The sequence below is a fragment of the Ptychodera flava genome, chromosome 9, assembly GCF_041260155.1.
Source record: "Ptychodera flava strain L36383 chromosome 9, AS_Pfla_20210202, whole genome shotgun sequence".
Taxonomy (NCBI): Eukaryota; Metazoa; Hemichordata; class Enteropneusta; family Ptychoderidae; genus Ptychodera; species Ptychodera flava.
This window is the reverse complement of record NC_091936.1, coordinates 24,593,949-24,611,839: the sequence shown is the minus strand read 5'-3', so window position 1 is coordinate 24,611,839 and position 17,891 is coordinate 24,593,949. Positions and strand designations below refer to the sequence as shown.

General features: G+C 35.8%; 1 protein-coding gene across 1 annotated transcript in view; it reads right to left on the bottom strand.

The window, feature by feature from the left end:
* Positions 1-7,922: 7,922 nt before the first annotated feature.
* Positions 7,923-17,891, bottom strand: part of LOC139140461 (uncharacterized) — a 95,903-nt gene continuing 85,934 nt past the window's right edge. The window contains exons 5-6 of the mRNA XM_070709749.1: positions 8,835-9,137; positions 7,923-8,297 (exon numbers count right to left, since the gene is read on the bottom strand). Coding sequence (XP_070565850.1) covers positions 7,993-8,297; positions 8,835-9,137 — 608 coding nt within the window. The 3' untranslated portion in view covers positions 7,923-7,992. The remainder of the gene's footprint in view (positions 8,298-8,834; positions 9,138-17,891) is intronic.

The following is a 17,891-nucleotide window of genomic DNA, read 5'->3' as shown; positions in this document are numbered from 1 at the left end:
TTAAATCTGTTGTATATGGTACTGGGTCATGTCAGAAATGTGAAATAGACTTTTAACAGAAAAAATATTTGGACTGTATAGTTGTAACAGCCATATTTTGAAGGGAAATGCAAAATCGCAGTACCGCAAATTGGCACCTTTTTTGTTAAATTCTTCTTCTTGTAAGTCATCTGCTGAACTTATTTTGTGACACAACCTGGCTTGTGAGGTATCATTAGTAGAGAAATTCATTCTTCTTTAAGATGCCATATTGTAATATACAATGTCATTCATAGTTTTCCTGGAATATGGTCAAACTTTACCCCATACCCAAAAAGTTCAAATCGCAAATTACAGCGTATCTTAAATTCTACCATTTTTTGCTGCACATAATACAAAAGGCAATTCTGTTTAAAATCTGATTTATTTGTTACAAAAGTATGTCACAAGTATAAAATTAACTTTTAACGGGAAGATGATACAATTAGTAGCCATTTGGATCATTTTTGGAGGGGGAACCCATATATTGCAAATGTATGTGTTTCGGCAAATTTGCACTGATACCTAGGTACCCTTCCAAATATGATCCAAAAGGCTACAAAATCATATTATGTTCCTGTTAAAAGTTAATTCATATTTGTAACATACTTTTTTAACAAAAATAAATATTTCATAGATTGCATACAAGCATTGCCTTTGGTATATAAAGTTAATAAATTGTAAAAAATGGTAGAGTTTCAGATTTGCAGTAATTTGCTGTGTAAACCTTGGGTATGGGGTAAGATTTGGTAATATTTTATGAAACCTAAACAAAACATTGCATATTACAATATGTCATTTTAAAGACTAGTAAATTACCTTTCTATTGATACCTAACAGGCAAGGTTATGTCACAAATCAAGCTCAGCAGATGACTTTTAAGGTAGAACGCACCTCGGGGACAGATATTCGGGCCTTCAAATTTTATCAATTTTCTTCTGACCTACCATTTGTGGGGGCTCATTTTGAAGCTCTTGGTGAAAGAAAAGTTTTCACCGTCTTAGTTTTTCGAAAATCGAAAATTTTATTTTTTCCCATAGAGTTAACACAGGGATGGCGGCCATTTTGAATTTCAAATATCGAGAAATCGCAAGTTATTTGTCTCTCTAGTACCAAAGTTTGCACGGTCACCCCCAATTTTTATTCGTGCTTCGGTAAGAGAACGGTTGAAAGTTTCACTGAGGAAAGTTTGAGCAAAAGTTTAAGTCTTTCACTTTCGAGGTGCATATTACCTTAAGAAGACAGATTTAACAAAAAAGCAAGCGAGTTGGCAATACTATGATTTTGCGAGACCCTTCAAAATATGACTGTTGCAGCTGTAAAGTCCCAATATATTTTCTGTTAAAAGTCTATTTCATATTTCTGACATTCCCCCGTACCAAATAAAAAGATTTCATATAAAGCATTGCCTTATTTGTTATGTCTAGCTAGAAAATTGGTAGAATTTGACGATAGCTACGAAAGTAATTTTCGATATAAACTTTGTGGTATGGGGTAAGTTTTCGTCATATTCCATGAAAACTATATAAGATATGGCATATAACAATATGTCATTTTTAAAAAGTAGTAAATTAGCTTTTCAATGGTACCAAATAAACATGATTATGTAATAAAATAAGCGCAGCAGATGACCTACAATGGGACAAAGTTAACAAACACATATGAGTCTGCTCTGCTGTGATTTTGCAGTACTCCACAGAATATGCCTGTTACAGCCATAGAATCCCAATATTCTTTTTGTTAAAAGTCTATTTCATATTAATTACATGTTCCTGTACCAATAAAATAGATTAATAGCAAAAACGGCCAGATTTTATATGTCTAGGTAAAAAAATGGTAGAATTTGGTTTTAGCTATGACTGAAATTTTCAATGTAAACTTTGGGGTAAGGGGTAAGTTTTGGTTATATATCATGAAAACTATAGAAGATATTGCATGTTACAATATGTCATTCTAAAGATTAGTAAATTATCTTTCTAATGATAGCTAACAAGCCAGGTTATATTCAACAACAAGCTCAGCAGATAACTTATAAGAAGACAATTTTAACAAAAATGCATGCAAATCTGCAACACTATTATGTTGCGGTACCCTTCAAAATATGACTGTTACAGCTGTAGATTCCCAATATTTTTCTGTTAAAGTCTATTTCATAATTCTGACATGTCCATGTATCAAGTAAAACAGATTTCAGACAAAGCATTGCATTTTTATTATGCCTAGCTAAAAATTGGTAGAATTTGAGATTTTCTGTAATTTGTAATGTTAATTTTGGGGTAAGGGGTAAGTTTTGGTTATATTTGACAAAAACTGTAGAAGATATTGCATAATGCAATATGTCATCTTAAAGAAGAATAAATTCCCTTTCGTATGATAGCAAACAAGTTAGGTTATGTTCAAAAATGAGCTCAGCACATGACTTACAAGAAGACAGATTTGACGAAAATGCATTTGGCTTGGAAAATCGTGATTTTGCGGTACCCTTCAAAACATGACCATAACAGCTATTGCGTCCCTATATTTTTTCTGTTAAAATTCCATTTCGTATTCTAGGGATCCCAAGGGTTCTGAAAAATACAGGTTGTTATCCTGTGGGGGGTGCACGTAGACCCCCTCTAGCCCACGGACTAAGTAAATATTGCAGAATTTTTCCAACTGCGTACACTTCGAATTCCGAAAGTTTTTAGGCAGTTCAACGAAAAAAAAATGATCATCATATACACTCAATAAAAGTCTGTGATAGGTTTTGCATCAAAATGTCGCCAAATATAGAAGATTAGACACATTTTTTCTGAAAAACTCCGGAAACCTATGGGCGAGGTGTTCATAACAAGGTATTTACTGTGACCTTACATTTAAGCCCCAATAGTTGCGAATTTTATGCACTATTTTCATGATTTTATTTTCAAACAAAATCTGGCTAGCGTTAATGTGCTAACTGAAGGACATGTATAGAAGTATTACCGCTGTAAAATTTATATTTACTTGCCTAATTTTTCGGTAGTAAAAGATTATATCCTATAATTTGTAGAATTTACAGAAAACCAGAGAAAATAGAAAGCCTTTTTTTCAGATCAACTAATTCAAAGAGTTACAGCTTCAGGGGCTTTTAGCTTAGCAGTTGTAGGAAACTCAAGACGAACGCCTCAACACACATATTGTGATGACACTTGTCCTTGAGCTGCAGCTTTTTCGCCGAGGTTGTTGTTTTTTGTTTTGTTTTGTTTTGTTTTATTCGTTGGGCTCCTTTTGGTCGATGAGTACGTTTTGTCAGATGCTCGCTGTATAGGTGCATATTTTCAAATGTTCAGTCGAAAAAGGCGTAACAAATTTTGTATGTATGTATGTATGTATGTATGTATGTATGTATGTATGTATGTATGTATGTATGTATGTATGTATGTATGTATGTATGTATGTATGTATGTATGTATGTATGTATGTATGTATGTATGTATGTATGTATGTATGTATGTATGTATGTATGTATGTATGTATGTATGTATGTAACACGATTAGAACTAATTGGGGATAATTGGATGATCACATTTTTCAAATTTCTCAAAAGTTTTCGGTGCTCGATAGCTGACTGTTGCAATATTACAAATTACTCATAAAAACGTATATTGATTTTTTTATACAAATCTATGCCAAATCCAAATAAAACTGATCAATTAAAGTATAGTTTTCAAAGGGTGAAAAACCAAAGCCTGAAAAAAGTAATGTTTTTTCTTTCCGTTAGTGAGGATTTGGTCTTATTTTCTATTAGTCCATCATTATCAGCGGCCCTCTGCTTCGACCTCTCTCCGTTCCTTTACCCGTCCACTCCATTCATCCATATCTCTCTCTCTCTCTCTCTCTCTCTCTCTCTCTCTCTCTCTCTCTCTCTCTCTCTCTCTCTCTCTCTCTCTCTCTCTCTCTCAGCTGAAAACCGCCTCTAAGTACTTTTGTATATATCAATCTAATGGTTACTTACTGCAGCAATCTTGTCGATTAGTTATAACAACTTCATAGATATCATAGGAATCTCCTAAATCCACTTCCCATCTCGGTTGGTATTCCTTATCAGTCCAGGTGCAAGATTTCCCAGCTTTCAGGTTACTGTTTTTGTTTCCATCTACCGCCTTTTCTGATCCACCATCCTTTCTGGGTTTGTCTGACGTCTGATATGTAGGTTTGCCACGTGCAACATTTTTCAGATCAACAGGATACTCGCAGGCTAAAATGTAAGGTGAGGTATGTTTACAACGACATTGTCATCTCAAATAGGAAATGTATTTTTAAGACGAAACTTTTTTAGTAATTACAAAAATAAATTTAACTTTTACAGTTTTTAAACTTTGCCCACGTCTTAATGATTAACTACATGTACGGATGGCCAACAACTACTACAAGCACTACCACTTATAATGACGTTACTGCTACCATTACTACTAGCGCTACTTTTTTGCCGGAGATTCCAACGGTTGTCCATTAGAAACATTTCACTGCAAACTTTGTTTGTTGTAAATTAAACATCGTACACATTTCGACTCTCTTTGTATATTTTTGTGATTATGTACCAGTAAATGAAAAACTGTATAATCAACATTGTAGTTACTTTTCTCTTAATGGTTTCACACGGTTTCTAAATATCCAGAGTTTGGGTGAAAAACAAATTGTTGAAAACTGAAGACTAACTGCTAACTACTATATCTTCAGCTACTGTTTTAAACAAATTTTGTGCTGCTTGTACCATCACCATCGACACCGAACACACGAAGAACAACAAAACAATCGAAAATAGCATCTTAACAGCAACCACCATCCTATTCATCATCCCACACGGTATTTGTTTAGCCTCATACAACATGTATCCAGTTTACAAAGTAATTTACGTGCCAGTGTTGGAATGTCCGTAGCTACAATCAGAATAAAGATTTTCTATATTAGCAATCGTGCGAAATTAAGGCATTCCGCACGATGTATTTACAATTGTTGGCATGCTGTCAAAGTGTATATTTGTGAAACTAATTCGGTAAAAACAAGTTTTAAATGGTTACAAACCATTTCAACAGTCTGTAAGCCAGCGACGATGCTTGCCTCTGTGGCAACCATGGTTTTGATTGGTAGTTTTCTAGTGGTACGCATGTCAAAGTATGCGAATCATAATAAAAATAAGAACGTTCCTTCTTACAAACTTAATTAAATGGTTTTCTAATTGTTTTGTTTTAACAATGAAATAAGCAAACAAAGTCAGGAGCACAAGTTATTTGTTTGAGAAGTACATTTGTTCATACAACCCTTTCAAGTCAAGCAGCTGAGGTAGAGTATGAGAGGTCATTGCAATCTCCATGGCAAATCTAAGCAAACAAGGGATACTTACTCTGATCTTCGACTGTAGTTTGCACCGTTATGGAAGCATTGAAACAAATATTTATAATGATATAATGTCTGTCAAATTTACGTTCAAACACAGTCCCTCCACACACAAGGGACTGTGGTTCAAAAAAAACGCATGTTGCAAATGTGTAAAAATAAAATCGCTACCTTACTCTCCACATTCATTGTTTAATCACTGTCAAATACAGCCATAGAAGGAGATCATAGAGACTCCATCTGTATAGCTTCCTGATGTGCGAGTTCCAATGACGTTGTTTCTCTTTGGAAATTAATGTTAATTTGTAATTGCAATTTTACATATGTGATAAGGTCATGTTAATATCTTATTTACGGCGTAGGTCAACGACTTATGGTAGAATGCATTTGTATGAATGTATGGATGGATTGATGGATGGATGGATGGATGTGTGTATGTATGTATGTAGGTAGGTAGGTAGGTAGGTAGGTAGGTAGGTAGATAGGTAGGTAGGTAGATAGGTAGCTATAGGTAGGTATGACATTTGTATGTATGTATGTATGTATGTATGTATGTATGTATGTATGTATGTATGTATGTATGTATGTATGTATGTATGTATGTATGTATGTATGTATGTATGTATGTAGTATGTATGTATGTATGTATGTATGTATGTATGTATGTATGTTTTTGCACATATACTTACGTGCATGACGCATTCTTTTATTATGTGTAGATTTGAAATAATAACTGTAGTTCTATAATGAACATCTCCCTTTGCAAGTGACCAATTCTGCACGACATATCAAACACATTAGAATACGAACACATAAATTAGATTCCTCCTTTTTCAGTATGCTTTGTTAAAATACAAATAAAGCTTACCAGATGTATCAATCACTCGGTAAACCTGATTGGCCCACGCACCGCCTTCACCATCTCCAGCACAGTTGTCAGCCCGACCGTACTTTTTATAGGTGTCTCTGCGTCTGCACTCGATGCACCCCATCCACCATGTTGAACAGCAAATATAGCATATCCTCGTGACAATGCAGCCTCCTTGCACTTCCTGATTGGATCTTTCCTTGAAGGGTAAGAACCATCAAGTCGGTCGTCTTTCCCCTCTAATGTTGGTATCGCTCTGTTACTGGTGTCTTTCCAGCATCCGAGATTCTCCAAATCCGCAGCTGACGAGATTCAAATATTATCAATTATGATGGTGAAAGGGTTGCTTAAAGAATGAGAGTGATTCCGAATTCAGATTTAGACGTTGAATAATTATTCATTATAGAAGAAATTATTACTCGTCATTACTGTTCCCCTATTTAGCTTTATTCTTTTCGTATGTAGGACATCATGTCAAGACTGTTTTGATTTAATGTCGTATGGCATCAAGTGTGATTACATGAAATGTCATATCAAACGGTGAAATGCCTAGTACTTAAACGGACGGGTTAAATTATCTTACAAAATCACTGTCCTTTAAGACTTTAACAATTTTAATAAGCCAGAGATGTCATAGTCGCTTCGGCAGACCTTCGCCCCGTCCTGGTGACCTTTTCAGTTAAAAGTCAAGCATTTACTTGTGATAAACGTCTAGATTTTTACGTTGACATCACTTTATTTTGAGTGTTCTCCAGCCTGCTTTCACCCTAAGCTACGATGAGATGATGGCGAAATAAAATTTTATAGGCTCATAAATATAAGACAACAAGAATATTTTGGGTAACTAAATACACTGTACAGGAAAAGTAAGTTAAATCTTTAACGGTTATGCTATGGTACTTTAATTAAAAGTTTCTTATAAAAGCCCAAGTGAAAATTCTACACCTCTCTCCTAATATTTTATGCCTCACATTTTGAATGTGGCAAACCAAGTAGCATTCAATGATCCTTGTTGATGATGTAGCAGGCCGCATAATCATCATTTGACTGCAAGTGAAAAGCAACTATTCAACTCAGCCTTAGCAGCGTAGTCATGTAATGATATTACATTCTTTACATAAAAAAGCCAGTCTTACAAAAATTATACAATGTCATACAATACACAATATACATAACAGTAGTTTAAATGTATTCCTGCGCATTCAATGATGAAGTCATTCCATTGTCTTACTAATTTTCGGCTTTCTTGGAAACAGAACTTATGATTGTTATTTGCATCAGAACCAACAACGAGTGAAAATTAGTAAGTGAGGCATGTAATAAAAACATCAGACCAAAACAAAGAACTACGTACCGCCAAGGCAGGAGACCATTTGTCCTCCTTATGTCGGAAAATTGGTCATTTGCCCTCAGGCACAGAGTCCCATGTTTTGGCCGTAATGTAATACCTCCTACTTGCAACATTTAGTGAGCCCTTGCCCTAAAAATGTGACGTTGCGCGCGTAATAATCCATTGAAAAACTGACAATTTGCTCAACACTCTTTATGAAATCGTATTAATCACAGTATGGTTCATTTTCAGGGGGTAAGTACATAAAAGAAGAACAATATAACATATGCGCCAGTACATGTTATTATCTACACCCTTGCCTTATATCTTATATCATTACAGCTCATACATTTCTGTTCGTCAATTTTCTTTCCATTGTGAAGAAATGCGGCTTTAAACGTATTAGGATAACCAAAAATTACGTACCAGGGCCATTTGGTATTCTGTAAACCTGATTGGCCCCTGCTCCACCTTCACCGTCATCGGCACAGTTGTCAGCTTCTCCGTATTTCTTGTATGTGTCTTCAGCAATGATACTGGATGCACACCATCCGCCATGCTGTATTGCAAAGACTGAGAAACCACGCGAGAGTGCAGCATCTCTACACTTTGTGATAGGATCTCTCCTTTTTGTATAGGATCCATCCAGTCGCCCATCCTTCCCTTCTAACGTTGCTATAGCTCTATTGCTCGTGTCTTTCCAGCATCCAAGATCTTCCAGTTCTGCCATAGATGAAGACAATAACCATTTAGTATAATACCATTCTATAGTAGTAGTTTTTCTTTGCTGATGGCTTCTCTTTGAAAGACTACAAGTGTTGCCTGGTAACGTGAGCATGATATTTTCTTATGATACGTTGTGAGATTTCATAAAGACAATTAATAGTCGATGATACACACATCACTGGAACATTTTGTCTCTATCAAAGAAAATGTCATTTACTACTTTTATATTTCAGACAAAACATTAGTTGACCATGTAGTCATCTGCTATGACAATGTTGTCTTGATCAGGGAATTTATTTTTTATGCGAAAAGAATACTTACGAAATATTTTAGCATGGTCACATCTATTAGTATTATTCACTTTGTCTTCTTTAAATTGCATATGTCTAAGTCATGAAGGGTATTGTAGTCGAAAGCTTGCGAAGAATTAACGTGCCTGTGTAAACTAACACTGAGAATGAGGTTCATCTGGCAGGTTATTGCATCCTTTCATGTTTATTAACTTCAAGCAACTCAGCGGAAAGAAAGACTTACGATCTGTGATGGGTATCTTGTAGACCTGGTTGGCCCATTTGCCACCCTCACCATCATCCTTGCAGTTGTCTGATTCACCATACTTTTTGAAAGTATCCTCAGCATTCTCACTTGATGCACACCATCCGCCATTTTGAATTGCAAATACACTAAATCCACGTGACAGTGCAGCTTCCTTACACTTTCTGATTGGTTCTTCTCTTGAACGGTAGTTGCCATCAAGTATGTCATCTTTTCTCTCTAATGTCGGTATTGCTCTGTCACGGGTATCTCTCCAACATCCGAGATTTTCTAAGCCTGGAGCTAAAAGGATGAATTACTCTACTCAACTTGTCGTCTCAATTGATAGTATACCTTAACATGCTTTGGTTGTATTCACAAATACTGGTGAGGGGTGCTGGATGACTATGTTGGGCATTGATATTGAAAATTCTAGGATTATGGAGGAGGAATTGACTCTGGGCATGAAGAGAGATCTTTAAATATTTTGGTACGCTATATTTTGTTTACATTTTCGGATTGCATAGTATGGTAGGTAATTCATTAAAAGATGCATAACATTTTATGTAATCCAACGGTTTTAATGTTAGTAATAATTATTCAAAATTTTGAACCATTTTATCACATTTTGTGACTTTCATTTTCGAAAAAATCTAACATAATATGAATGCCATTAAATTGCCATGAGAAAAACAACAAGTAGACCTTGTAACGGGACAGAATCTGCAACTGTTCATTATATTTTTAAAATATTTCTATGGAATGTGTCAATTAGTTTCTTGATGTCACCCTACACATGTTGAAACAAAATACCCAGTATGTTGACAAAAGTCTACGGTACACTATTGCTCATAATTAAAGAAGAATATAGATTTTACTATAACCCAAACGGGATTCGAACCCCCACACACTCACGGCAACATCGCCTAGCTGCTAGGCCTCACACAAAACCAGTCGGCCACTGCTTCCAACCCAAAAAGAGTTGGTCACAGTAACCGACTTAGATGTTGCAATTCTGTGCGCAACCGAGCAACACGGTGTGCGTGGAGCAGACGACACACAGACACAGTACACAGTACACACACATATAGTAATCGGAAAAGCACGAAGCTTTATACTGAGCTATCAGACAGCCTCGGGGACAAGTAAATATCCACCAGCAGGACTGTCCACTCAGGTTAAAGAAATATAAATTTTAAATCAAGACTGAAATTTATTTGTGAATGATACAAATGCACAAATCACACACACTGGCTGTTTGGCAAGCTGAATACTGGACAGCTCAACATGCTGCACAGAGTAGAACAAGAATGCAGTTTATAAACCGAACAAAAATATTGTCAAAATGATCAAAATGATCATACAGCTACTGCCTACGGACAGTGTCACTGTCACTGCATACCGGCAGTGACATTGACAGTCACAGTGACAGAGATATATTTGACTCTGATGTCGTTGGAGAAGTCTCAGTTTGGGTAATACAACAATCACGCCAGTGAAACGTACTTATACACACGATCAAGCCGAAGAGCAACACATCAAAGACCAGCTACACATGCAATACACTGTGGCCAGAAGAGACAAAATATGCATCAACAAAGTGGTGGTGACTATGGTGTACAAAAAATACATGTCCTTGTATTCTTGTACAGTTTACTTCTATTCCTATACGGCTACCTGTATTTCTCATTTTTTAGTGAATAAAATGTCTGTAGACAGTGACCAAGATGTGAGTTGGTATGCTAGACTTGATATCCTTACGCAACATCCTATCATGTATCAACGTCATTTTTGCAGTTAATTCCTTTATTCATGTTTAAACGCTTTAAGTTTGTCCACACAGCTTGAGTGTGAATATGTAGTAGTATTATTGTATAATGATATTTCAATTTATAGCTTGGCTGAAATGCAACCATATGCAAATCGCCAATATGAGTATACATGGCACGTGTGCAGATTGTGTTGGTAAAATGTGTACTGAATATGATAAGATGTAAACAAATATCATCAATGACGTTGTAGCTTATCCAGTGTGTGACCTGGTCAGGCAATTGGTTTTTGGCATACAGTTGTTGGCAAGGAGTAGATAATGTAGTGGCATGGGGTGGGATATTGACCAAAAGAATCCAACAATGACTAGATATATGAGTGCTCAATCAGAAAAATTTAAAACAACTGTAAAGTGTCTGAAGATAGTTCAATGTGGAAAGAAGTTAAATAATGCAGGAATAAGAAATAACAATCTGGAAATAGTAATAACGCACTTCCGCGATCTGAGTGCATGTAAAATGCACAACCTGGTGTCTATAAATAAATATGCCAAGTGAAAATTTTAAAGCCACTAAATTGTTTAATGCAATTTCCATAGAGTGCTTTGAAAATCGGTTCATTCATTCATTCATTCATTCATTCATTCAATTATTCATTCATTCATTCATTCATTCATTCATTCAAAAGTAAAAAAGATCTTTGAGTTTGTAAAACCTCGTGGCAAATTGACATATTATTGAAAAAGAAATAAAAATTGATGGAATTACTTTTTAATAGACACTTTTTACCGAGAATAGGTCTACATGACCCTGTAAAGAATGTGATACTAAAAGTGTTTAAAAGTAACTTCTTTTCATCAAATAATTTAATCTGTGACCAAGGGGAATTTACTCTTTGAGTTTAAATATTCAAACATTGCAGTTTGTTCAACCACATTCCCTCCACAAGCGTGGTTCAAGGTTGTCAGAGGAAAAATTTTAAAATGACAGACAAAATACAAAATTTGGCATATTTTTGCAATCTTTGTGATGTGCTCGACTTAATTATCTCTTTACGTCTACGAAAATGTGATAAAATAACATATTTAAGTGACTGAGGCCGGTTTAAAACTTGCTAGTAATTGATGATGGAAAGGAACTTAAAAACAATTAACGTAAGTCTAAAACAATTTCGTTCACAAACAACAAATAAACCAGAAAAAGCAACAAAACACATATCAAGCATTACTATATTATGTGCCGAGAGCAGGTGACAAATTGTCTCCTGCTGCGAGGGCACATAAACCCATGTATTCAGGCAATAACATTTAATGCTATATGATATTTAGTTACATTAATTTAGTTACCGTTATCGAACAGCATCAAACAGATTTTTACGAAAGTCAAAATAGCAGTGCGCGCATGGATATTTACATCTAGCGTTAAGCACCTACTTTGACGTCGAAAACGTAGAAAGGCTTCGCTGGACCCGGTAACCATGAAAACTGGCCAGTACATCGTTCACCGGCCCGCTAACATCCCGGATGTTTCTATTCAAATCAATGCACTGATTTGCACTCACACCGAGGCATGTAATAAATTACAAGATCGTTGAGAATGTTCATTCATAAATTTCATAAATTGCCAGCCGTAAACTCCCAACGGCAGCTACCCACTATCGTCCGTTCTAAAGATCACTAAATATCGTTCAGTTTTTATAGGTCAACAAATGATTGAATTAGAAAAAAATGACGTGAAACGATAAAATATTAACTGATAAAAAAGTAACTATTCTCAAGAGTTCCTGATGCTCGATCTTTCCGTCTAAATTTTCACTCGTTTTCGTTCGTATGACTTTGAAACTCACAGGAGTGATCGGGAAGAAATAGTTACCTTGAAATAATGAGGTATGTGCCGAAATTTTGCAAAATTTGATAAGAAAAAAATGCTATGAAAATGCCATCAGGCTTACACACTGGGCTTTTTCAGAGGCTATAGCACGTTCGTGTGGAATACCTTATGATATGCTGTGTACGGGTGAAACTCTATGAACGATGACCAACCCATGGTAAGTTTAAAAGAAATAAAAACAGTCTAATCAATGAGAATACGTTGTAAAGGAATATGACATTAAACTGGTCCAATAATCATTTCCATTCAAGGTAATATATTACCAGGTCCATGGGACAATTGTGATTTACAAATTTAAGTAGGACCATCCTGAACCACTGATAATTAGTGGTGGTACCAGGTGTCCGGAAAGGGTAAGCCTACCCTGCTAGCATGCTACATCCGTCAGGATTGGTCCTAAAAGTGTCTAAATATAGTATGAAAAGATACAGGATATGAATCACTGTAATAAGTCAAAGCCGGGAATGCTGTCGTTAATCATTTGAGTGACCGAGGTGTCATATTTGGCCACAGTGTCATCATATCGACCGTAGAACTTTTTGAAAGTCCTAACGAGTCTTTTTGTTGTGTATCCTTGTCTCAGTAATTTTGATGCCAATGAGCTGTGTCTCAGTTGAAAATCAGTGTAGGAATCACAAGCCCTACAATACCTGTGAAGTTGAGACACGTACACAGCATAAGCAGGTGCAGATGGAATATTACTTGACAAGTAGGGATAATCTATGATTTCAAAATCGAATCATCCCTTTTGTCATACAGCTTAGTGTGTAGCCCATTAGTACCCACTTGTAGGAACAGATCAGTATATGAAGCAGAGTTCCTACCCTCTGCTGTTTCTTTGATGTCCAACTCATCAGGGTAAATATGATGTGGAATACGCTATTATGGTTAAATTAACTATAAAATAAAAATGTAACTGTCTTTTAACATTGACTGGTAGTAATCAACCTGACAGATAGTAACCTCCAAGACAACACTTCGTCTCAATACTTATTCCCTTTACAATTTCCTGAGATCCACTCTCTGTCACATTCCCAAGCACGCATTAACCGGCATTGTCTTGCTTTGACTGTTTAAACAGATGCTATGCTCGTTAGAAATGACTGGATAATCTAATCTCTTATGATCCATCAGAAAATGCAACATGTCAATATCACGTGAGGCCATTTTCTTAGGAATACAAAATGCTGACAACATTCCTATAACCATATAGAATATTTATGCGTGTCATAAAAATATAGTGTCGAACATATGTGCGCAGAACTGCCAGTGCGCGATACATGTATTATTTTTTCTGCCTGTACATTACTATAAATGTTTAGATATATGACAGATTTTTTTGAGTACTGGAAAATATTTTATCATATAGATGGGGGATTTGATATTTTTTTAGGGTATTGAGGGCGAATGTGAAAACAATGGGTTCAATCGCAATTCCTAAAGCATCCCTCACCAGTATTTTTAGCTCATGTGTTCACACACGTGGGCTAATGTCATAGCGATGTCTGTCTGTCTGTCCGTGTGTGTGTCTGTCTGACTGTTTACACGATAATTTAAAAACGCCTGAACAGATTCAGGTCAGATTTGGTTCACAGGTACCATATGCTACTTGCAAGAACTGATTAGATTTTGGTTAGTGTGGCTTGCATATTGATGAAGTAATGCAATATCATTTTTCCGTACAATGGTTTCCCTGTGGAGACGGTAATGACAGTCTGGACATATATCAATAAATACTGCACAAAATTTCATGAAACTTTTCACAGATGACAATCTCAGAACATTATGATGATACTGTGAATGTCATGTCAGTTATCTGCTCATTTGCATATTTAATGAACTTTTGTTATTAGTGACATTACTCCGAAATTCCTGCACCAAACTTGATGATACGTGCAACAAATATTGATCTGATATATATCTAATTATACTTAGAAGCATTGGGTAGTGTCAAGTTAATAAATAGCTCATTTGCATATTTTGTGAAGTTTTATAATTAGTCATATAACTCCGATATAACTGCACCAAATTAGATGAATTCTGCTACAGATACTTATCTGACTGATATTTAACTGTGGTGGAAAGCAATTACTAGTGTCAAGTTAATTAAGGGTTCATTTGCATATTTAATGAACTTTGTGATTAGGTATAAGAGTCTGAAATTATGGCACCCAAGTCAGTGAAATCTGGTACAGATATTGAACTGATAAATATCTAATTGTACTGAGAAGCATTTGGCAGTGTCGAGTTAACAAATAGCTCATTTGCATATTTTATGAAGTTTTGTAATTAGTCATATAACTCCTACATAACGGCACATATGTGATGAAATCTGCTGCAGATACTGATTCGACAGATATCTAATTGTGGTGTTAAACATTTAGTTGTGTGAAGTTCATTTTCATATTTAATGAACTTTGTAATTAGTAATATTACTCCAAAATTACATTACATTTGATGAAACTTGCTACAGATATTGATCTGATAAATATTTAATTGTCCTAAGAAGCAATGGGCGTGTCAAGTGAATAATTAGCTCATTTACATATTAAATACACTTTTGAAATTTGTGATTTAACTCTGAGATACTGTGCGAAAGTCGATCAAACCTGCTACATATTATGATATAACATATATCTGATTGTTCTTATTACACGCCTCACACGGGTGTCGATTATATTGGCAAGAATCGGGTTTATTGACATGAATATTGAAATTACAATACAATAAATCCTCGTCAGAGATAGTTACTCTGGTAGTAGACCGTATACACTTATCAGTAGTCTGTATTCCACTCCGCGTCGTGCGATCAATTGAACTTCTGTGAGAATATACGATGCCTGTCTTTTTTCTTGTGTTTTGGTTATCCTGAGGTCTGCAAATGTTGCATAACATTTCCTTGCTGGTTGTTTTGCCACTTTAAAATGAGACAGCTCAACGGTACAATTGTTTTACACAACTTCATAACATTCAAAAGTACGCAGTAATTCATGTCATACTGTATTATTTCATGCGTCCAGTAGTGTCTGATAAATGTCAATACATGTCGAGTCATCAGCAGTCAATTTCAATTCTTGATAACTAATTTTGTCAAACTCATAATCTGTACAAGTCATTTGCATATAACACGTCATTCAGTGGTCACATTAGCAGGTCAAGTTGTTCTGTTGAGTAAATGCTGAAATGTTCTAGTCTGTTTATTGGATACCCAACATTCTGTGAAGCGTACTACTATTAATGAAACTGTTGTAAAACACGTGAGCACATTTAGTTCACATCTGGTTGAATGTAGTCGCAATACTTGAAAGACCACTCAGAACTGGTAAAAGCTGCCGATCTCCCTCGGTCCTCTTTTTCAGTGCTACCGATAATGTCAAACATAAAGACTTACCAGGAACATTCTGTATTCTGTAAACCTGATTGGCCCCCGCACCACCTTCACCATCTCCAGCACAGTTGTCAGCCCGACCGTACTTTTTATAGATGTTCTCTGCGTCTGCACTCGATGCACACCATCCACCATTTTGAACAGCAAATGTCGTATATCCACGTGACAATGCAGCTTCCTTGCACTTCCTGATTGGATCTTTCCTTGAAGGGTAAGAACCATCAAGTCGGTCGTCTTTTCCCTCCAATGTTGGTATCGCTCTGTTACTGGTGTCTTTCCAGCATCCGAGATTCTCCAAATCCGCAGCTGACGAGATTCAAATATTATCAATTATGATGGTGAAAAGGGTTGCTTAAAGAATGAGAGTGATTCCGAATTCAGATTTAGACGTTGAATAATTATTCATTAAAAATGGCGAAATATATAGAAGAAATTATTACTCGTCATTGCTGTTCCCCCTATTTAGCTTTATTCTTTTCATATGTAGGACATCATATCAAGACTGTTTTGATTTAATGTCGTATGGCATCAAGTGTGATTACATGAAATGTCATATCAAACGGTGAAATGCTTAGTAGTTAAACGGACGGGTTAAATTATCTTACAAAATCACTTTCCTTTAAGACTTTAACAATTGGAAATAAGCCAGAGATGTCATAGTCGCTTCGGCAGACCTTTTCCACATGCATTTTTTTTATTATTGTCACAGTGGTATATGAAAGTTGTATCATGGTACGGTTAACGACTGTTATCACATTTTCTATTACCATATACCTGTGCCCATATCGCCCCGTCCTGGTGACGTTTTTCATTAAAAGTCAAGCATTTACTTATTATGATAAACGTCTAGATATTCACGTAGACATCACTATATTTTGAGTGTTCTCCAGCCTGCTTTCACCGTAAGCTTACGATGTGATGATGGCGAAATAAAATTTTATAGGCTCATAAATATATGACAACAAGAATATTTTGGATAGCTAAATACAGGAAAAGTAAGTTAAATCTTTTAAGTTTCTTATAAAAGCCCAAGTGAAAATTCTACACCTCTCTCCTAATATTTTATGCCTCATATTTTGAATGTGGCAAACCACGTAGCATTCAATGATCCTTGTTGATGATGTAGCAGGCCGCATAATCGTTATTTGACTGCATTAAGTGAAAAGCAACTATTCAACTCAGCCTTAGCAGCGTAGTCATGTAATGATATTCTTTACATAAAAAAGCCAGTCTTACAAAAATTATACAATGTCATACAATACACAATGCATAACAGTAGTTCAAATGTATTCCTGCGCATTCAATGATGAAATCATTCCATTGTCTTACTAATTTTCGGCTTTCTTGGAAACAGAACTTATTATTGTTATTTGCATCAGAACCAACAACGAGTGAAAATTAGTAAGAGAGGCATGTAATAAAAAACATCTGACCAAAACAAAGAACCACGTACCGCCAAGGCAGGAGACCATTCGTCCTCCTTATGTCGGAAAATTGGTCATCTGCCCTCAGGCACAGAGTCCAATGTTTTGGCCGTAATGTAATACCTCCTACTTGCAACATTTAGTGAGCCCTCGCCCTAAAAATGTGACGTTGCGCGCGTAATAATCCATTAAAAAACTAAAAATTTGCTCAACACTCTCAACTTTCCGACCATTTCGTGCGATCGAAAGCGGGATTACTTTGAAATAGAGGAAATTTTTAGAGAGATAACGATTGCGACATTTTATCGGACCATAAATAGTTCTTCCCGCCGCCATGCTATAGGTCCAATAATCTTTTCTTATGGTGTTGAAAGAGAGGTTGGGAAGTTGTCATGTGTGGTTTCCACAGTGGGAACATCGTATATCTATAGTTTGAGGTTGTTTCATACATATTTCCTTATTTGCGTGTGATGCAATGAAAGTAGAGCACTAACAAATTAAATTTTTTCTATAATTTGAAAATTATTAACATACGGTAAATTGGTTATCACTAATATCGCCTGTTGCTTGCAGTATCAGTATGAAG